Source organism: Plectropomus leopardus, chromosome 12, assembly GCF_008729295.1.
Source record: "Plectropomus leopardus isolate mb chromosome 12, YSFRI_Pleo_2.0, whole genome shotgun sequence".
In the NCBI taxonomy this organism is placed as follows: domain Eukaryota; kingdom Metazoa; phylum Chordata; class Actinopteri; order Perciformes; family Serranidae; genus Plectropomus; species Plectropomus leopardus.
This window is the reverse complement of record NC_056474.1, coordinates 27,766,436-27,790,100: the sequence shown is the minus strand read 5'-3', so window position 1 is coordinate 27,790,100 and position 23,665 is coordinate 27,766,436. Positions and strand designations below refer to the sequence as shown.

Below are 23,665 nucleotides of genomic sequence, written 5' to 3'. Positions count from 1 at the left end.
GCTCTAATTTATATGGTAATCTTCTTTAAGACTCTAGCAGCATACAAAAAACCTTTTATTTCCATCTCTGCTAAGCCTAAACCCTTTTCTATACTCACTACACACATATAAATATACATACATGCGCCAAGCACGTGTGGGTCATACTCCGCACCAAATATGATTGGGAAATGAGAGGAAACCTCTCAATTTCACTTCCCTGATGAGGTTTCCCTGAGCTCAGTTCAGTTTGTGTTAGTATTCATGACTGTCCCTTATTACCACGAATAATGCTTAAAATGTTTGTCCCTCACCAGAGTCTCATGTCACCCTGATGTGAAGTGCTGTTGTAATTAATTAGAAAAGTGGATAAAGGCTCAAGGACAGCCTTTGTGGGACGTGGGGACAATTTGGTTTAAGAGAGTTTGCAAGGATAGGACATAAGTACAGGAGTAACATCTGAGTTGAACATGCGGTAGGCAAGTGCTGCTTTTGCACTGTATGGTACAGCTTAGCATGGCTCTACTTAACGTTCCTTATACACCGATTCGTACAAATCCTATGAAATGCTTATCCAACAAATGAGGTTATGTCCTTCACATAAAGTTACACAATTAAAATAAAGTTATGGAGGTTAGGTTTTGGCAGGTAAAGTTACTTTGGATAGGTTTAGGAAAAGAGACATGGAAGACATGGCACCTAAGAATGACTCAACCTTCACTCAGAGCTCACACAGTTGAAAATAGCTGTTGGGGAGTCCCAAATTTTGTGATCCATCAACCACTGCCTCCTAGGTGGACTGCTTTCGACCATTTTCTTCTTTATTCCTGTCAGTGCATTAGTCACGAGACAGCAGCCTTCCCGGATACATGGGTTATGCATGAATTACTGGCTCGTCATTATGCAATATATGTTCGAATTTTGGTGCATTACTTCTTGTAAGGAAACATAAAAAACAGTCCATAAAAAAGCCAGCTCTATTAAACCTGATAAACACAAACGTTGTGGACAGTACCTGGTACCTACATGGTACTTAATTTGGTGCCACCTCGATTAAGATTCCAAGTGATCTGAACAAGTTAAAAGTTAAAACTGCAGACCACTGACTGGTCAGACAGAATAATCATTTGTGTGACATGGGCCATCCTGCAACAAACAGGCTTTATTTATATAACCAGTTCAACGTCAATAGCATCTGCAGCTTCATGCAGCATTGCTATGCCAATCAGCTAAGAATTCTGCCAACATTGAGGGGGCACTAACAACAGTGGAAAACAAAATAGAGACAAGGACCTGGTACCAGAAGTAAGTTGAGTCAAATCGAGCTGAACCATGCAGTGGCAATGAGGCATAAGCCTGCATTCATATCATGTGCAATAGAAGGTAATAATAGGAAAGGTTACCATGTTTACAACTTGCAGGTGTTCACATCATGGAACCATCAATACTGCTGAATGATCGCAGGGTAGGTCATGTGAGGACTAAAATTTCAGTGAATTGAAAATGCACTATTCAATTTGGCTTTAATTACCTTAAACGATGGACTGACAAAATAATCTCTAATGATCTGTGGCTCTGCATTAAAACCTAAAGAATTGCATACTGGAAAAACAATTTAAAAAAAAACAAAACGCTCACTCAGTAGATGTCTTTGTATGGATGTCTGTTTCATGTGTTTTTCATCACACAAATTGTTAGTTGTCATGGAAAAGAACTGTTAACATGAATTTTCAGCAGATGTTATCATTTCTTTATGACGTGTAGGACTTCAAGTCTGCAGATGAGAAACAGTTTAGTTACCATTTGTATGTGGTGCTCATGTAGGTAGGGAATTTGCTGAAAAGGGGGCTCCACATTGGTGGGTTTACCCAAGTGAGCCTGACATGGGTTATGCTAGGGCTACCTGGGTACCAAGCAGGTACAGGCCCGAAATAGGCATCTTATCTGGGGCCCACTTGGGTAAATCCACCTATGTGGGCAACTGGCATTGACTCATGGAACCTGTGGATAATCCCATTAAGGGACCATTATTCAGCCCATTTACCACATGGGCCCACATACAAATGTTGGCTGCTTACCTAGCTTGCATGTCAACAGATCCATCTCAATGAACTTTCATGTTTTCATGGCACAAATTCATGCTTAAATGTATTATATAATCAAACCCTTTACACTGTATGATTTTATCTGACAATAGCAACTGGCCCTAAATGGAACAGATTTGCTCGGATCGGTCCTGACTCCAAATCATAATTATAATTGGCCGGGGCTCCAGGCTTCACTTTCCCAACATCAATCCAAAATACTGGTTAAACTGTTCTAGAAAGCACAAATAACTAAGATCTTGCCTTCTGACATGTCTTGAAATATCATGCTCCTGACAGGCCTCCAGGAGATATGTTTTCATGAGTGTGTGTGCTGGTTACAGAAATCCATTTTTCTTATTTGGCTCCAGAATTGGAATAAACCCCCCAAAGGATTTGGAATGTAGATCAGTTTGACAATGGAGAAGTATTCCTCTTTTAGTCCTGTCGCCTCTCCTGCCCCCCAGAGGTAGACGTCCTTTTACAATGGCCTTCTGTGTGAATGCCAATTAGAAAGAAACTGCTGGGATATATGAAGTAAAAGCTGTCAAAAACACTGGTTGAGGCCCTGCTGGTAATCCTTTAATCCTTTTGGTGGCAAGTTTACAACCAAGACCTCAGCGGGTTTAGAACCCCAAATTAATCAATCCTCAACACACGTTTTACAATGTGGATGATATTTGTGTTTACTGATGGAGAGTACAAACCTGCTGTGGGTACAAGTGCAGTGCAGCCCTTTACACAGAATCTCAGTTTGACAAGTCAACAGTACTTGATGAGTGCTGGGAAGCAGGCGGGTGGTAAACAATGCTCTCCGTTGTGTGTGTGTGTGTGTGTTTGTGCACTCATCTCTGTATTTGTGCTCAAGTGTAACTGTGAGAGTGCAGTACAGTGTGCAGTTTGTTTTGTGTGTTATATAGCTGGATATGAAGTATGTGCGTGGTTATAGGCCACATAACAGGCAACATGTTTGTCTGCATGAGTCCATGTATGTTAGTGCATGAAGAGGATCATATCTGTGCATCTCAACATTTGTGTGCCAGAATGTATGTGCACGTTAGAGCTGAAGGTTTTCCTGTACATCTAAATTATTACCTTTCAAGACTGTCCTCCACCAAAAAACATTTACACAGGTCATTTGTACAAGCAGGTTATTTATGAGTATCTAAAGGCAATGACCTCTAGTGGCTGTAGTAATTATGGCAGGAGCAAGGAGGTAGTCAGGTGACACGGTGGTATAAAGAGTGCCAAAGTCCACATAGGACTTTCACCCAGGAGACTGCTGTTTGTGTCTCATTTGAAACCGAAAGTTAACATTGAGTTATTGCTAATTATTTGACATACTTCACATAACATTTCTATGTTACATACTTGACAAACTTACATTAAATACTTGACATGGTTATGTTGCATATTGTGTTACATCAGAACTTAAGTTAACTTAATTTAACCATGATCTTTTTTGAAACTTAACCAAGTAGTTTGTTGCCTAAACAAGGACTTCCCCCCATGAGACTGCTGTTTGTGTCCAGTGTGAAAACAAATGTCAGCGTTTAGTTACTTTAACGTATGTAATGTACCTTACTTACGTCACACATGTTCAAGAACTTTAAATTATGTAACTTCAGTTACATAACAAATGCACTTACTTGAACCCAAACCATGATGTTTTCCTGAACCTAACAAAACTGCTACTGCTTCACAACATTAACCACTTTTTAAAAAGTAGAGATGCTTATTTAGGAAATACTTCTGTGGGTCCTATTAGAGGGTAGGAGCAAACGACCTATGTTGTCTTATAGGTTGGAGGACTTCTACTTTCCAGGAATAAATAACTCAACCATTTAATTTTTTTTTTAAACATAAATTAAGTTTAATTTTAACTGCATATAACTGATGTCAACTCAAAACAAAAATAACTCTACTTTCCCTTGGATCATCAACATATCATATGGTTATTGCTGGGAAACATACAAACAAATGACGAAAAATTTATAGATGTTTTAGAAATTTGCTGTTTCGAAGCCCTTTCCACACTGCCACAAATGAAAATCTGGTGAGGAAATATTAAAATCTTTTGATTGTTCATTCAATCTGAAGACTGCAGTCCTCATTACAGCCCTGGCTATAAAGGAGTATATTTTGTGTATAGATTTTGCTCTCTGCTTCCTTTTTCTATAGTTGTAAAATACATTTTCCCAAGCAGCTGAACTGTAAGCTGCCATTCTAAGAGAGATGAGAGATAACTGAAGACACTTCTGCACCTAAAAGTGATTTCATGGTTGGGGTCTATTTCCAGATGTAAGGTAGTGTGAATGAGGTTTGGAAAAGGTGTCTTTGTTTCAGTACATATGAAAATCTACAGTATGTGGACACACAGGTGTGCAGACACTGCTTGGAAAACTTCTGGTTCCCTGAGGTATTTTTTTCGGGGAAATGGCAATAGATTATGGAAAGAGGAACAAAATATTTGCAATTTGTTTTACCTGTAAGCAGCTCTCGTATCTCCACATCTGTGGTCTTCCGGAGCAGTCGCACCAGAGCTGGTATGCCTCCACAGTTCTTCAGGGCAATCTTGTTGTCATCGTTAGCTTTGCCGTACACCAGGTTTCTCAGGGCTCCGCAAGCACTGCGGTGCACGTCAGTCATCCGGTGGTCCAACAAGTCCACCAGCAGCTGAATACCACCCTGCCGCCGAATCTGGAGACAGAGGAAATTCATGATTAACAGTTTCCAAGCATTTGTGCCCCCCCCCCCACCCCCCAAATATATCAATAAATACTGGTGCCTAAAAGATATTAGACAATATTAGGGACATTAGGGCTTGTTTACGTCAACTACAGAGAAAATTGCCTACTTCTGATGTAGTGGTTGGAGAAAATGTTATCATGTAAATATTATTTTCCATACTTGTTTTAGCACTCGTAAATAAACAGTGGCTACTGTGGCACTGTTGCAAGATTTATTAAAATGCCAGCCACTGCACTTTCTGTCCCATCACCCCTCTAAGTGTCTGCAGCCCTCCCTGCTTCCCTCTGTCTAGACAAAGAGAAAATGTAGGGCAGACTGCCTGCTTTCTATAAAAACAAGACACATTTCAGAGAAGGAGATTGCGCAGAGGCAAAGCACTTGTGCTTGTATATTGTGTCTTTTGTGCTCCAGATAAAGACAAATCCACATGAAGCCTATTACAGCTGATTCAAATTGGGATGACATTATGTAACTGGAAATTGATTATTTAGAAACTAAATGTTACAACCCCAAGTAAAAGATCCTGTTACAGGTAAAAGAAAATCACTCTGCAATAACAATTAAATAAAAATACCAAAAGCAACACATTCTGACTCCCAACTCAACCCAATACCAATGCTTGGTCAGTGGCCCTATTTACAGTAGGTTCAAATATTTATGTGGTTACATGGAAATGGATAACCTGTTCATGAGGCTTGTCCTGGTTATAATGATATTCCCGATATGGTGCTTACATGAGCACAGAGAAATAGGGTTATTCACATTCGCGCGTATACTGCAGTTTCTTTGAGTACTCAAGCTAGCATAATCAGGTTTCTTATGAACTGAAAAAAAAAGTTTACATGCCCAAACACAGAGTTCTCTAAAAACCCGGTCATTCACTGGTTAATCATGTCATTGTAAATGCAGTGTTTGACACTCTAACACCCCTCTAGCGTCAGTTTTGGATGCTCAGGGTTGTCAATTTCCACTTGGTACATGCATTGTGTCTTTTCAAATAAATTTCTATATTTAAAGGAAATGTACAATATTTGCTTATTTGATGTATACAGTCTATTTTCAAAACAAACTTTGAATGTAGGTAAAAAAAAACTCCTTTGGGTTTAGGCAAAACACAAGCTCGTGGATAGCCTTAAAAAAATCATGGTTTAGCTGAAAAAAAAGGTATGTTTTTTACTTGTGTTGTGTTACATCACATACAAGACATACATCAGTAGTGTTGTATGCAACAAATACAAGCACACTGTGTTGCTGCAACTCGATTGACTTTTGGTTTCCGGAAACAAACAGTTTCTCAGGTGGAAGTCCATAGTTTGTTTGACCCATCAAGGGCTCAGTATTTTTTAAATAATTACGTACCAAATACGTATAAATAAGTACCAATACCAGTACCCTTAAAGTGATATTGATACCAGCAGAGTACTTCATTTGATACCTGAATGGAGTGGTGCATAGTTGAGCCATACTTTCGAAAATTTGGGTGGCATCTCAGCACGCTGAGCTGCAAACTGCATTCCACCTCACCACACCACAAACTGTTTGCACTGCACATTTTGTGCGCAGAGCAATACAAGTGTGTGTAATATCAAAGTAGGCCCTAAGGGTTAACATTGATTTATCTATAAAATAGGTATCATTGTTTTGGATTATTTATCTGTAAAGTACTGTAAAAATGCTCATCACAAGGGCCAAGGGACTGTCTTACAATTGCTTATTCTGATTTGATAATATTAAAAACCCAAAGGGGTTGACTCAATCATGATATCAAAAAGAGAAAAACAGAACAGAAATGAATTTAAACTCTTATAAATAAAACCAAAATCACTATTAGGTAACTGTCTCAGTCTTGTCTTGCCTTAGTGACACAGAAGCAGTGACTAATCTTTACAGTGCATCCGGTGCTGGGAGACTGAACAGGCAGTGGGCCATATGCATATCCCTCAGCATCCCGTCTATTATTTCACCATCCAGGCATCTCTCTCAAGGGCAAAAAACAATCTGGCCCGTGGGGTGAGGTTTTGGCAACCCTGCTCTAAATACTACCATACTTCATTCTTCAACACAATTTCAACATCAGTCATCTTCCACATCCGTCTCTCTCTCTCCCACTCTATCTTTAATGCCTGTTGGTTGATTGCTGTTTGAAGAACTTTGTTTGCCCTCAAATCCATCGTCTCCATGGGGATTAATAAAGTGGAATTGAGCTGAATTGAGTTGACATTGAAGAGACAGACAGAGCTGTTTTCTCAGAGACACTGAGTGATGCCAGCCCTAAAGGACAGGGGGATAGACTGCAGGAACAGGGCTGTGCTCGGGGTTGGGTTAAGTGTGCGTAATGAGTAGTTAATGCTGTCTAATGTGGAGTTTGGCGAAGCTAAGGCAGCCGCACACGTGGGGCAGAGTCTCTCCTTTAACAAAGACAGGCCAAATCTTTTACTGTTCAGGCAATGCAACAGAAATGACTCTCTTTATGTTTGCAAAAAGGCAGCAAGATTACAATAAAACAAGTTGGACAAATTTACAACCTGACTATCCAGCATCTTAACATTCACAATGTGTGACACTATACATGTGTTGATTGGCCCACATTAACAAAGACTTTTTGCATGCATTCTGGGATAAAGAGCTCTTCAATCTTTGACAAAGATCAAATTAGCTGAAACAACATAAATGTACACTTTGTTATTTTCGATCCTGGACTCTATTTCACCATTATTTTTTTTACATCTATATGACCATTGGGAGGAAGTATTTTTAGAAGTAAAAGTCAGTCTGCAATGTAACCACTCTGGGCAAGTTCACACCTTCAATTTTTATCCCACCAAAGTAGTTCATTTTTACCACTGACAGACTTAGATTGTTATTCTAACATTACAGAAAGGAACCCTACAGATATAGGCCTTTTTGTTTAAGAGTAATATCCTTTTTGATCAACATCCCCAACATCAGCAGTCTCAAACCCACCAGATTCCATTTAAATAAAAAGCTATTTTGTTTTTAGCCTAAACATACTTCAAAGTCGTCAGAAACAAACCAAAACTTACAAAAGACATCCTGGTTTGTCTCTCCACTGTTTCAACAAGCACCAACTCTTATTTGGTTGAAATAAACCCTTAATTCAACCACTAACATGTGGAAATATGCTGGCTCTTCACATGTTAAATTACTATTTATTTAAATGGAATCTGGTGGGTTTGGTGACAGCAATGCTGGGGCTATTTCCTAAAAGGAACGACCCGAGAATCAAATGACATAATTTGGGATTCCTCCTGGTGAAATATCTTGTAGTGTGCTGCCAATCAGTTATGCACTGTGAAGACCACAACTTCAAGACGTCCTTCAACATAGCTTTTGTCACTAAGAAACAAAAACATGGTAAAATAGGGTCCAGGTATACCTAAAGGATATATAGTATTTGGCATTTATATTATCAACATAAAAATATTCTACAGATTGCTGGATTTATATTGCCAGATCTGTAAAGAGAAAGACCTGCTGCAAACCCCGTCATTATATAACTGCAATTGGCCCAAGGACCCTGTGGCATAAAGCACTGCAAAAATGTTGTTGTATTCTTTTTCCATTGGTCTGTTGCGTGACCATCAAAAACATTTTCAGGCAAGCAAACACACTCACCCACTCACCCTTTGTTAAGCACCCTGGTCCCCTGGAATCTTGCCTGTGGTACTCGAAACACTGAAAAATCCCACTTGAAAAACTAAACAGCAGCGTACCTCTCCAGAAACAATGTTCTGCTGAACTTACAAAACTTCAGCAAAAAAATCAAACTCTACAGTATCTGCATTCCTATCTGCACACTCGAGAGAAAAGCGTGGAAGTATATTTTTGTGTGCATGTTTGGACTGAATTCACTTGTTACTGGAAGTCCCTAACTCTAAATAAGAGCCAAAGTATGCCTTCATGTTTGTATGTGTATCTGTGTGTATATATAAGAAACAGGGTGAGTTAGGGCCAAGCAGAGTTTTGGAAATCAATGCTCTGTGTCTGGAGGTCTCCCCTCTCTTGGTGTGGTTTCTCTTAAGTGATCAATACCTCAGATTTGATCTTGTTGTCTCCAAAGCAGAGGTGCTGGAGGTAGGCAGCAGCATTGGACTGGACTGATGGGAACTGATGTTGCAACATCTGGATCACCTCCGGCAGCTCTGGATCCCTCCAGCCAAACTCCCTACAGAGGCAAACACACAAAGACAATACAGTATGTTTTCATGTGTGCAGAACTAGATTTGTGTGTATGTGAGTGTGTAGCTGAGGCAGTCACTTGGCAGCTTGTCTCTCTAATCAAGATTTAAAATGCGCACAGGAGAAAAAGGAAGACAGACAAAAATCAAGGTTGGTGATAAATGAAAGAGAGAAAAAAGAAGGAATGACACATTAAACACACAGATCTGTACATATATGCTGAGTTTAAATTATCTTTGAATTAAAAAAAAAAAAAAACAGTTTAGGGGGCCACTCTAAACTCAACCTGAGGCACTTGTGTTCGCTTTACGCTTACATATGTAGTACTCTACTCTGTTATTGTAATTCTGACCAACGTCTGGCAAAAGAATTTCCTTCAGGATTAATAAAGTACTATCTTATCTTAGTCAACACCTTCGGGATGAACTGGAATGCCGACTGTGAGCCAGGCCTTATCACTCAACATCACTGTCCGACCTCCCTAATGCTCTTACCAAGATACTAAAACCTGAAATGAAAAGCCTTTCTAGAAAAATACAGTCTGTTACAAAGCTGAAGTGACACTGGAACTCCGAGATTCTGTTTGAGAAGAGGCAAAACCTCACAAAATCCAATTTTAATATTCTAATGACTAAAAATACAACATTAGGACAGAGCTTTTCTCAACTTTCTCAACATGTATCAATGTTAATACAATATCAGCGTTTATTCCAGTTGCTTCTATTGGCCTTTAACAAGACCATTTCCCATAAGCCCTTGGCCTTTACAGGCTCAATGAGAGTTTAACTGTATATCCCACACCATATTGTACCATGTTGTCTGGTGAAATCTGTTATAGTTGGTGGTATCACAGTACACATGGTATCATAGTTCTACATTGTGAGTATTTAGAAATCACGATGGTATGATTTTCGTTAATGTCAAAAAATACAGATGCGCATCTTTCTATTAGACTCATACTGAGAAACTGCACTGAAGATGTATTGCATGTATTGCAAATCACATGCCACCAAATGTCAGTCTCTACAGGTGGAACAGGCTGCTGAGCTGTTAAACATGGCGATTGTGAGTGGTGGGGATAACGTTACAGGGCTGTTAACAGCCGGTCAGCAACTGCAGGGAGAGAGGACATCCAACTTGATGAATTGAGGGTGTACTTTGATCAAACCGGAGTTGGTAATTGTTGGAACAGTGGGCTTACTAACAAGACTAACAGGACTAACCAAGATTGTTTTGGTGAGTTTTGTGTGTCTTGCTTTGAATTAACATGCAATTAAGCTAATGTTTGTCATAGTTCGGTGAAAAAAAAACAAACGAGTAAATTACCTTTCTTGACATTTTGAAAGTTTATATTTTAATTCATTTGACTGAAAATGCTAAGAAACCTTGCAGAACATAGCAAACTTGCCAGTGTGGGGTGAGGGGTAGGCAGTGCTAGACACAAATACGTCATATGCCACGATGAAATTTCAGAAATGTATTAAAGTATAAAAAGATTAATACCACCTAAGCCTTGTACAAGTACAACTCTCGTGGGATACGTTTGTATACTGCTTGCACTGTTACTTTAAGTGTAATTACTCTTTAACAGTTTCTATTTTTATTGTATATATATATATATATATATATATATATATATATATATATATATATAGGGAGAGAGAGAGAGAGAGAGAGAGAGAGAGGCTCTCCATTATATCAGGGGTGTTGCAATGTTGGCAAACGTGATTGACGTCAGCTCACATTCCTAGCATCCAGGTAGACATCATCAATCCAACAGTACCAAATTTAAGTTACTGCCACACTATCTGAAGACATCACTGTCACAGTCGAAAAACTGTATGCTACCATGCATACATGCGTGGCTTTAACTAGCTTTCCTGTATAAAACGTATTCAAGGTAACTGCCACCCAGTGTACAGAAAGAGTATTACACCAAAAATAAACACAAAGGCAAAGAAATGGATAAATAACTCTTGCAGTATATACTTGTAATTTTTTTTCTATCTCTACATCTCTATCCTTGTGCTGCAACACCTGACTTTCCTTTTGGTGATCAATAAAGGCTTATCTGATCTTATCTTAATGAACAATCATGAACTTAGAGACAGTCTGGTCCTTGTCATCATTTTTTTCAGTGTTGGCACATGTACAGCTTTTGCGCCCCTGATGCTAAACATATAGGATTCTTTATCTATGCATTGTTATGGAGGTGTTTCACAACAGCAGTATCATCGGAGAGTACAGCACTGTGCTATCAGAGCTTCCTCCTGCTGTGATAAATCCTTTCTTCAAACTGCCCCAGCTGCTTTGGTTTTGGAGTGTACCCAGGGTCAACCAGAGCTTTAGCCTAAAGGCATGCTTTGGGCACACACACACACACACGCACGCACGCACGCACGCACGCACGCACGCACGCACGCACGCACGCACGCACGCACACACACACACACACACACACACACACACACCCCGAAACTAAGCCAACTAACCCCTTACACGTGTGTAAGGGTGGGTGTGAAAGCAGAAACACAGATGATTAATGTGAGAAAGATGTGATGTGCAAGAATGAAGTTGCAGTGAGGGATCGGAGAGGGAGGAGAGGGAGGTGGGGCTTATCGATGTAGATTATCTGTCACCTTGAGCAACAGAATATCACGTTTCCTTGACAGCGACGGTTTCTAGGGACCAGCTGCACTGTAAAATTGTACAAATTGATTCTTACTTAAATAATCGTGCAAACCGATTGCCCTGAAAAAGGAAAGTAACTATCTAAAGAAATGTAACTATAAATATATAATCTATAGTATAATCATTTATATCTAGGAGTTAAGCTTACTTGAAATTACGCTGTATTCACTTGATTTTGTGAAGTTCTTGCAACTTAAAAATGACACATGAAATTGCCTTGTTCTCTCTAACAACCTCAGTAAACCACTGACTTAACTTGATCATGACGAGGATTTTGGCAATGATTAAGTTAGGAGATCATCAAGTTTTGTTTTCTTAACATGTCTAAGAATATACGACAGATTTATAGCATAGTAAACTTGGTCTACTAAAGTTGCCAAAAACTTGTAAAGATTTATTTAATGAAACTTGTCATTTTTAAGTTGCATTAGTTCATAAAATTACATATAAAAGTACATATAACTAACTTCTCTGATTTCACAGTAGGCACTGTTTTTTTTTCTTCTTGTTTGGAGCAAAGATTTATTCCCCACATTATTGTATCATTGTGATTTACTTCAGTAAGCTCTTTTGATACATTTCTTTTTTCTCTTTTAAATCCACACTTTTGCCTAAATTTGATTCAATATTTTCTGACAGTTGTGCAAAGTTTGGACTGTGTGTAGAGGCCTTGTTTGCTCTGCTCTAATGTACAACCCATTTCTCTTTGATGTATCTTATTCTTGATGCAGCAACAGCCCCACGTCCCTGTGGAGATAATTTCACTTCAGTCTAATCTAACCTAAACACACGCACACAAACAATCGCAGGTTTTTAGCAACACACATACACAGCAGCGAGGGCCGTAGGACAACTCAGTATGCAGCTTACAGCACACACACAAGTACACACATATAGTAGTCAAACACACACATATACACACTCATTGACTTGCATACACACACAGCCATCAAAGGCAGCGCAGAAGAGCCAGGATTAGAAAGCTTTTGTCTCTGAGTTTCATAATGGGCCAATGGGATAAACCCAGTGTTTGAAAAATGGGGAAATTGAAGAGAGAAGGAAAGAGAGAATTATTTCAAAGGTTATTTTTCCCTCTCTCTCTCTCTCTCTCTCTCTCTCTTTGAAATCCCCCCTCTCTTTAACAATTTTCTCTCTTTTTTAAAAAAACTCATTTAAACTCCATTGCCTCTCTCTCCGTTTCTTTCCCGGCCTTGCTGCAGGCAGATTCCACACAACACATGCACGGCCGCAGCATTAACATACATAATGTTGTTATTCACGTACAGCAACATGCGCTTCAATAACTATGATCAGAGATGACATAACCTTGTTTAGGTCACCCTGTGGGTTAATTGGCCGCTATGACATCTAAGGTTCCGGCTGAGCGAGCTGTCAGCTATGTGTGTATGGCTTTTTCTTACATTGTAATTAGAGAGTGGCGCACCAGCGATAACAGCGCCTGAAGACACGAAGCTTCTTTAATAACTAGTAAACCAGATGGCTCCACTTATCAGGCAGACTCAACTGCTTATGTAATCATTCGATGAACTGAAAGGGTTAAACTGATCAACTGGAATCTAGACAAAAAAATGTGTTAATTATAGAAAGGACTACGGTTTGTCCCTTATTTGAATACTTTGGTTTTATGCTTCTTTATACTTACTAATTCAATACAAAATATATTGTAATACATTACACCACCATTATTTAGTTACATTTATTTATTTAGCCTACAGAGCAACCAAGTCATCTATTTCCTTTTCTATAGATTTCTATGGATTTGAACATTGTTAGAAACATTTTGGAGTACACAACTCAACAAAACATATAATGTAGGTCTACTTATTTTCAGACATTTTAAAGTGAAAATATTAGGCTACATATATTTCTAAGAATAGGATTTTGATGGTTCTTCTATAACTGTACTGTTTTTTTAACAGCAAATAATGCACAATATAGCAAAATGAAATGTAAGGATAAAAAGCAGAAGGTGGGAAGTAAACATACTATGTTCAGTTTTCATAATTTGTCATGCTTGCCTTGACATTTGCAAAGTAAAAAAAAAAAAAAAAATCTTTTGATAAATATTGATGTGTATATTGGAAGCTCTGTCTGCGCTTTAGAACTCAGGGTTAACAATGCAACTTGAGTTTACCTAGCTGACGACATCACGGTGCAGTAAACATATCCCTTAGTACAGAATAATCAGAGATATCCAATCGTCTCACACACTTTGTAAATGTTATATTTTTTAGTAACAAGAAGGCAGCTGTCAGGAAGCTTTCATATGAGTCCATCAACTCCGATGTTTTCTAAACTGTTTCTCCATCCTTTTTCTTGAAACACCCATCTACTGAAATGGTGAAATGAGGTTGCAGAAGTGCTTTTCAGGTCCATTACTCATCGGAAGAACTCACAGTGATGTTACTGGCACATCAGTGGCCACAGAATAAACACTACTTGAAGGCCAAAGTGGCACTTTTGGCAGCACTCTACAATAATTATTATAAAAACACTCTTTTCTCTCATGTTGTCTCTTCTTCTATCTCTTCGTCTTTTCCCACAACATTTCTGTCTCATATTCTTCTTGAAGTGTGAGGTCACACACACGCACACAAACAAGACAACACATAGACAAAGACGCACACTTTATGCATATAATAGAGTGGACAGTTAGCACTTGAATCAAGGGACAATTGTTGGCACAGAATATTTGATGCACCCACACACACTCACAAAAACACACACAGGTATGTTTCAGACAGCCCAGTAACCAAAATTAAATGTTCCCATTTAACAGTTGTGCAAAACACAAGTACGCTACATTTGTTTCATGTGGATCATATCAATCTTTCTAAAATGACTTTGCTAAAAGGCATTTTTCTGTTTTGACTTTTGTTGTATAACAATTATTTTATACTTATATTCCTTTAATTTGTTTCCATCTCTGACCTGTCTGTAAATTATTTCCAGAGTTATGGTATCCATGTGTTGTATAAAATTTTTATTTCATTCATTTATTTTTCTATATTTCAAAAAAATTGTAAGGTTTTCATTTTAAGCACTCTCCCATGTAAAGCACTTTGAGCTGCATTTTATGTATGAAAGGTGCTATGCAAACAAAGATGATTATTCATATTCATATCATAAAAGCTGACTGTTATCATGAAGTGTTAGGGATGGTGTCATATGTAGATGAGATGCCCACTGAGCTGCAGACCATTTTTCAAGACATTACCAAACATAACAAGTTGATTTTGGCGATCCTGCAGCGTTTCATTGTGCCCCTGAACCTGGGTGTTAGCGAGACATTGTAGCATTTCTCAGCGGCATTTGTGGCACCAAACTGAGTTGATTTTAGTGAGAAACTCAATGTTTCTAAGTGGCATTTGTGGCACTGAATCTGGGTGTTGTCAGCGTCACATTGCAGCATTTCCAAGGGGCTTTTTGTGGCATTAAACCTGGGTGTTTTTTAGCATTGCAGCAACATTGCAACATTGCAGCTTTTCCCGGCAGTGTTTGTGCACCATACCTGGAAATGTTTAAATGGGATATCACAGAATTTCCCAACAGTATTTATGGCACCAAATCTGGAGGTTTTCAGGAGACATGGTGGCGTTTTCTAAGCGGCATTTGTGGCACCTAATCAGGGTGTGTTTAGCATGAAATTGCAGGAATTACCAGACCCATTACAGTGAAACAGAACCTGGGTATTTTTAGCAGGACATTGCAATTTTTTGTCAGTACCATTTAGGCACAGAACAGGGTTGTTTTCAGTGGGACATGGTGGCATTTCATAACGGTATTTGTGGCACTAAATCTGGACGTTTTTAGCAAGACGCTGCAGAATTTCAGCTGTGTTTGTGGCACCGACTCTGAGTGGTTTTAGTGAGAAATTGCGCCATTTCCCAGCGCCATTTGTGTAACCAAACGTGTGTTTTAAGCAGGACATTATAGCATTTCTCAGTGAAGTTTGTGGCACCAAACCTGAATGTTTCCAGCAGGACATCACAACATTTCCCAGCAGCATTTGTGGCACTAAATAGCAGGACATTGCAACATTTCTCTGTGGTGTTTGTGGCACTAAACCTGGGTATTTTTAGCGGGACATGGCAGCTCTTCTGCGCACCATATGTGGCACCGAACCTTGGTGTTCTGAGTGAGACAACGTATCATTTCCCAGCGGCGCTTGTGGCATCAAACCTGGGTGTTTTTGACCAAATCATCCCTACTTTTCAAGTGGTTTGGTGCCAATAAGCGTAAATGTTTTAGGCCAAACATGATCTACATAGTAATGTGCGAATGTAACGCATCTGTGGATTGCAGTTCCAACATTTTTCCTAGCAAATGGGTAATTTCAGAACACCAGGACAAGAAAAAACACCACTGTGCACACAAATTTTGACATGACTGGAGCCATGATTGTGTGAGAAATAAACACAAACACGCAAAAAAGAGCACACTCACATATGCACTCACACATTGACAGAAAGAGGGCCTAGAATAGTCGCAGCCCCGAAGAGAAAGTGGCACATCACAGTGGATCAAACTCAACCCTCGGCCTTGGGCTGCGGTGCTTTGAGGGCTTACATGCACGCACGCACACACACACACACACACACACACACACACACAAATGTACACATTCAGCATAGATTTAATGTCAACATGCTGAAAAAAATGAGCATACAGTTGACATGTTGTGCAATATGTTGCTGTTTTGCGATAAAACTAAACTCAATTCCAGTGCAGACTAACAATCTAAAAGAATTTACCTACAGTTGCAATGAAACTAAATTAAATGAAGAGACTGTCTGTCTTCTCTCCTGTGTGCGTTCTGCCCCAGAAAGCTGTACTATAATGGTTCATTCATTCACTAAATCTAGCCTGGAGCTGTACTACTTTTCACTCAGCATCTCTCTCTCTCTCTCTCTCTCTCTCTCTCTCTCTGTGTAGCTGTGTGTGTGTGTGTGTGTGTGTGTGTGTGTTTCTCTCCCTCCAGAGAGAAGGGAACACAGGAGGATATGGTGCTCCCAGTCCTAAACACTGTGCGACAACATCACAGCAGGATGAGCAAATACTACTGAGCCATCTGTGAACTTGGAGCAAAAGTGTTCACTTGGGCAATGTTTGCACTGTTTTAGTGTTGTAGTTAAGACAACAGTATGCAACATATTTGGATAGCACTGCTGTTGTGGAAAACAGAAAAATGACAAATGCGTAACAATGATTTTCATGGCCCCGTGAGTAAAAAAAGTAGAATACTGTAAGGTAGTTACAAAGGATTTTTAGCTTAATAGCTCTATAATGCAACTCCTTTTTTAGGTACTTATTTGGGCAGGAACATTTACCCTCCACCACATCCTTTAAATATTCAGAGGTGACATGAGGTGACATCTTTAGCAAACACATTACAATAAAACTGATCTTCCATGAATACATTTAAAATATGGCTTAATTTCTTCATTATTAATTCACCGACCCCATTCAATTAGTTTCACTGACTGAAACTGAGATAATACTGTATTAAAATCCCTAGCACATACACACACACAAAGATTTTTAAAAGTGAGGGGTAACCATGTTCCATCCTAGTCTAACATTGCAAAACCAATTGCCGCAAATCGCATTAACTCTTAAATGGCACAAATTGAAATTGTGAATATCAAACACGTCTTTTTTAATTTTTTTTTTTTTTTTAAATTCACTAATTCCCTGAGCTACCACCTTATCGTGGTGGAGGGGTTTGCATGTCCCAGTGATCCTAGGAGCTCAGTTGTCGGGGGCTTTATGCCCCTGGTAGGGTCACCCATGGCAAACAGGTCCTAGGGGAGGGACCACACAAAGTGTAGCTCACCAGACCCTTATGATGAATACGATGAATGGTCCTGAGTTTCCCTCGCCCGGACGTGGGTCACCAGGGTCCCCCCCTGGAGCCAGGCCTGGGGGTGGGGCTCGATGGCGAGCGCCTGGTGGCCGGGCCTTTACCCATGAGCCGGGCACAGCCCAAAGAGGTGACATGGGACCTCCTGCCAGTGGGCTCACCACCCATGGGAGGGGCCATAGGGGTCGGGTGCAGTGTGAGTTGGGCGGCAGCCGAAGGCGGGGACCTTGGTGGTCCGATCCTTAGCTGCAGAAGCTAGCTCTGGGGACGTGGAATGTCACCTCTCTGGCGGAGAAGGAGCCTGAGCTGGTGCGCGAGGTTGAGAAGTTCTGACTAGATATAGTCGGCCTCACCTCGACACACAGCGTGGGCTCCGGAACCAGTCTTCTCGAGAGGGGATGGACTCTCTTCCACTCTGGAGATGCCACTGGTGAGAGGCGCCGGGCAGGGGTGGCAATACTTATTGCCCCCCGGCTCAGTGCCTGTACGTTGGAGTTTACCCGGTGAATGAGAGGGTAGCCTCCTTCCGCCTTCGGGTTGGGGGACGGATCCTGACTGTTGTTTGTGCCTATGGTCCAAACAGCAGTTCAGAGTATCCACCCTTTTTGGAGTCCTTAGAGGGGGTGCTGGAGAGTGCTCCTTATGGGGACTCCCTCGTTCACGTTGGCAACGACAGTGAGACCTGGAGGGGCATGATTGGGAGGAATGGCCCCCCGATCTGAACCCGAGTGGTGTTTTGTTATTGGACTTCTGTGCTCGCCACAGATTGTCCATAGCGAACACCATGTTCAAGCGTAAGGGTGTCCATATGCGCACTTGGCATCAGGACACCCTAGGCTGCAGTTCAATGATCGACTTTGTAGTCGTATCGTCGGACTTGTGGCCGTATATCTTGGACACTCGGGTGAAGAGAGGAGCGGAGCTGTCAACTGATCACCGCCTCGTGGTGAGCTGGCTCCGATGGTGGGGGAGGACGCCGGTCAGACCTGGCAGACCCAAACGCATTGTGAGGGTCTGCTGGGAATGTCTGACAGAGTCTCCCGTCAGAAGGAGCTTCAACTCCCACCTCCGGGAGAGTTTCAACCATGTCCCGGGGGAGGCTGGGGACATTGAGTCTGAGTGGGCCATGTTCTGTGCCTCCATTGCTGAGGCGGCCGACCGGTGCTGTGGCCGTAAGGTGGTCGGTGCCTGTCGGGGCGGCAACATCCGAACCCGCTGGTGGACACCAGCAGTAAGGGGTGCCGTCAAGCTGAAAAAGGAGTCCTGTCGGGCCACTTTGGCCTGTGGGACTCCTGGGGCAGCAGACAGGTACCAACAGGCCAAGCAGAATGCAGCTGCGGCGGTCGCCGAGGCAAAAACCCAGGCGTGGAAGGAGTTTGGTGAAGCCATGGAGAACGACTTCTGGACAGCTTCCAAGAGGTTCTGGACCACCATCCGGCGTCTCAGGAGGGGGAAGCAGTCTCCTGTCAACACTGTGTATGGCGCTGCTGACCACGACTCGGGACATTGTGGATCGGTGGAAGGAATACTTCGAAGACCTACTCAATCCCACCGACATGCCTTCCGGTGAGGAAGCAGGGCCTAAGGACTCGGGAGTGGGCTCCTCTATCACCAGGGCTGCCCTTTGTCACCGATTCTGTTCATAACTTTTATGGACAGAATTTCTTGGCGCAGCCACGGTGTTGAGGGGGTCTGGTTTGGTGACCTCAGGATTGGGTCTCTGCTCTTTGCAGATGATGTGGTCCTGTTGGCTTCATCGGGCTGTGACCTCCAACTCTCACTGGATCGGTTCGCAGCCGAGTGTGAAGCGGCCGGGATGAGAATCAGCACCTCCAAATCTGAGGCCATGGTTCTCAGCCGGAAAAGGGTGAAGTGCCCCCTCTGGATTGGGGACGAGATCCTGCCCCAAGTGGAGGGGTTTAAGTACCTCGGGGTCTTGTTCACGAGTGAGGGAAGAATGGAGCGGGAGATCGGTGCAGCATCTGCAATAATGCGGACTGCACCGATCTGTCGTGGTGAAGAGGGAGCTGAGCCGAAAGGCAAAGCTCTCGATTTACTGGTCGAACTTCGTTCCTACCCTCACCTATGGTCACGAGCTTTGGGTAGTGACCGAAAGAACAAGATTGTGGGTACAAGCGGCCGAAATGAGCTTCCTCCATAGGGTGGCTGGGCTCTCCCTTAGAGATAGGGTGAGAAGCTCGGTCATCCGGGAGGAGCTCGGAGTAGAGCCGCTGCTCCTCCGCGTTGAGAAGAGCCAAATGAGGTGGCTCGGGCATCTAATTAGGATGCCTCCAGGACGCCTCCCTGGTGAGGTGTTCAGGGCACGTCCCACCGGTAGGAGGCCCCGGGGAAGACCCAGGACACGCTGGAGAGACTATGTCTCACAGCTGGCCTGGGAACGCCTCGGGATCCCCCGGGAAGAGCTGGACGCAGCGGCCGGGGAGAGGGAAGTCTGAGCTTCCCTGCTTAGGCTGCTGCCCCCGCGACCCGACCCCGGATAAGCAGAAGAAAATGGATAATTTTGAGTTAATTTTCTTATACTTTTTGTTTTTGACAGAAAGATATTGTCACTGCAAGGAACTTAAATTACTGATCCAAATGGTTTTTTTTTTGTTTTTTCTTTCCCATATACTTTCTTTAATTTCTCGTTTTGCCTGTTTTTTCCTATAAAGCCAGTTTTTGGTTTGCAACTTATATGTGGGAAACATATTTACTCACAAATTTCCTGTCACCAAAAATGTGCGTATGTAAGTGTGTATATGCATGTGTGTATCTGTGTGTGAGTCTGAAATCCCTCACAGGAGAGCTGAACGTTTCATTTGGCGACTCACTGGACTGGGACAAAGTACTGACAAAGTTTCAATCCACTCTTTGTTCCCAACCAGCCAGGTGGGCTATCTCGCATCACCACTTGTCTAGGTGTGCGAATGTGTGTGTGTGTGCACAATTGTGTTACCCATAGCCAAAACATTTACACCACAATACGACATGCAGGCAAACCAACAATTAAACCCAGTAAATGAATAAACTATATATGAATTATGTATTGAGAAAGCAGGGTGAGGTGCTGTAATGTAAGAGCTGCAGGCTGATGATGCTCATTGCTATATCTGGCTGAAAGGGTTTCCTGTGAGTCAGGATTTTTGGGGAACAGAACGATTTGAAACCAGAAAGCGAACTATGCGATTTGTGTTGGGTATATCTGTGTCTCTTTGTGTATGTGTGTGTGTGTGTGTGTGTGTGTGTGTGTGTGGGGGGGGGGGCAAATCTGGGGTGGGGGGGTGGAGAGGGTCTGATGAGTCATTCCCTGATAGAAAGGCAGAAATACGGACAGACAGGTAGGGTAAACCTGCAGAGTAAAGTGACAGAAGAAGAGGAATGAAATGCTGTGGGACTATAAGAAGTCAAAAATAAATCGAGAGGGTGCTGACTCACTGCATTCATTCTTCAGCAGGATATCTGACAACTTCAGGTGGCTGATTAACAACAAAACACAACTGTGTATTTATAGAGAACGGGAATAGAAAAAGAGCCCAGTGTTATATTATATTAGTATCACAAAACAAACTGATCTCATAGCAAAACGCAGCAAAACACCACCAGGGATCTGTCTACAATAAAGTTTGGGCTGTATACAGTAATTTTAACATCTCTATTATTTGTCTCTCTCATCGTCATGTCTCTTCTCTCACTCTCCCTCCTCTGTCTCTTCTCTCGTCTTCCACACTAAACCTCTACTTGTCTCCTCTCAATCTCGTCCCTCCTCATGTCTCTCTCTCTCTCCCACCGCCGATTCTCTCTCCCTCTCCCCCGCCCTCCCTCTTCTCTCTCCTCTCTCCTGGTCCCTTCTCTCTCCTCTGTCTCTCGTCTCTCCTCTTCTCCGTTCCTCTCTCTCACTCATCCCTCCCTCTCTCCCTCTCCCTTTGTCTCTACTCTCATTCCCTCCTCTCTCTGTCTCTCCAACATCCTTCTCTCCTCTCTTTCCATCTCTTCTCTCCCTCCTTCTTCTCACTCTCTCTTATCGTTCTCTCTCTCCCTTCTCTGTGTCTCTCTCTCTCTCTCCTCCTCTCTCGCCTCTCTCCAGAGAAACTCCCCTCTTCTCTCTCTCTCTCTTCTTCCCTCATCTCCGCTCTCCAGCCCACCTCTCTCCTCTCCTCCATTCTCTCCTCCGTCCGATCCCAATTTTGTCTCTCGTCTCAAATCCAGATCTCGTCCTCTCTCTCCATCCCCCTCCTGTCTCTTCTCTCACTCTCCTCTCCTCCAGACGGACTAACAAAAAACACCTGTCATCATACTGTTCTTTCTTATGTGTCATCTGTCTGTGCTAAGCAGTAGTACTCTTCTTAAATCAACACCAGGTATTTTACCCATATTAGTTGGTTGCCTGCCTCGCAATTGCAAGAAAGCCTAAGATGAAGAAAACCATTTTAGTAACAAACACTAAACTCTTTAAAGGTCCACAACATTAACACAACATCAACAATTGAATAAACAAAAAGACATAAACAGAAAGGCAAAAACAAATTTTAAGGAAAGGAAAAAGTCTTAAATTTTTTTTTTATATTATTATTTTTTTTTTTTTTTTTTTTATTTTTTTTTTTTACAAGAATGATTATAATAGAATACGGTTACTGTGTTTTGCTTTTCATCTTTTTTCTTTTAATAATAAATGTAAATCCTTTATTAATCTTACCAGAGACAAAAAGAGTCTGCCGAAAAAAAAAAACCTTGGAATCAAAGAAAAGAGGAATTTTTATTCCTGTTTTTCCTGTTATTTTTTTTTTTTTTTTTTTTTTTTTTTTTTTTTTTTTTTTTTTTTTTTTTTTTTTTTTTTTTTTTTTTTTTTTTTTTTTTTTTAACGTTTGTTTTTAGTAAAAAAAAAAGAGGCGTTTTTTACCAACCCCTAAACCATAAAAACCCTCAACCAATAGGTTTGTTTCTTTTCTTTTTCGTCTTTTTCACTTTCCTTTTCTTCCTTTTCATCTCACTTGTCTTCTTTCTTTTTTCCCCCCGTTGGGCTGATACAGTAATTAGCACAGGTGTGTGTGTGTGTGTGGGGGGGGGGGCAAATCTGAGGTGGGGGGATGGAGATGCGTCTGATGAGTCATTCCCTGATAGAAAGGCAGAAATACGGACAGACAGGTAGGGTAAACCTGCAGAGTAAAGTGACAGAAGAAGAGGAATGAAATGCTGTGGGACTATAAGAAGTCAAAAATAAATCGAGGAGGGTGCTGACTCACTGCATTCATTCTTCAGCAGGATATCTGACAACTTCAGGTGGCTGATTAACAACAAAACACAACTGTGTATTTATAGAGAACGGGAATAGAAAAGAGCCCAGTGTTGTATTATTTAGTATCACAAAACAAACTGATCTCGTAGCAAAACGCAGCAAAACACCACCAGGGATCTGTCTACAATAAGTTGGGCTGATACAGTAATTAGCACAGTGGCTGATTAATGATGGACAACACTGGATAAACTCAACAGTCCATGCAATTGTACTTGCAATGATGTTGTAGCGTGAGTTCTCTCTGTTTGTCTTTATCAGCTCTTATTTGTCTCTCTCTCTCCAGACGGACACCTGTCATCTGTTCTTTGCTAAGCAGTACTTAAATCACAGGTATTTACCATATTAGTTGTGTGTAGTCTGTTGTAACATAGTGACTGACTGTGTGTGGTTGCTCGCATGCAGCCTAATGATGAAACCTTTTAGTACACAAACTTAACTCCAACATTGAATAAAAGACATAACAGAAAGGCAAACAAATTTTAAGGAAAAGTCTTATTTTTTTTACAAGAAGTGATTATAAATATACGGTTACTGTGTCTTACAGAGCAAGAAGTCTGCAAACTTGTAAATCAAGAATTTCTGTTGTTAACGTTTGTTTTAGCGTTTACCCTCTCAATAGTTCTTTCTTTCTTTTTAACTTGACTGCACAGGACAAGCAGCAGTGAAACACTGTTTTGCATTCACTGATTGGCAGCGAGGGTTAGATGGGTCACTACTGCAACATGTGGACAAATGGAAATGTTAGAAAAACGTATTACTCTATTAGATGAACAAGCACTTCAC

At 41.3% G+C, this 23,665-nt stretch overlaps 1 protein-coding gene across 1 annotated transcript in view; it reads right to left on the bottom strand.

Annotated features, from left to right (window-relative positions):
- Nucleotides 1–23,665, bottom strand: part of ctnnd2b (catenin (cadherin-associated protein), delta 2b) — a 161,759-nt gene that overhangs the window by 45,988 nt on the left and 92,106 nt on the right. The window contains exons 12-13 of the mRNA XM_042497886.1: nt 8,868–9,000; nt 4,550–4,763 (exon numbers count right to left, since the gene is read on the bottom strand). Coding sequence (XP_042353820.1) covers nt 4,550–4,763; nt 8,868–9,000 — 347 coding nt within the window. The remainder of the gene's footprint in view (nt 1–4,549; nt 4,764–8,867; nt 9,001–23,665) is intronic.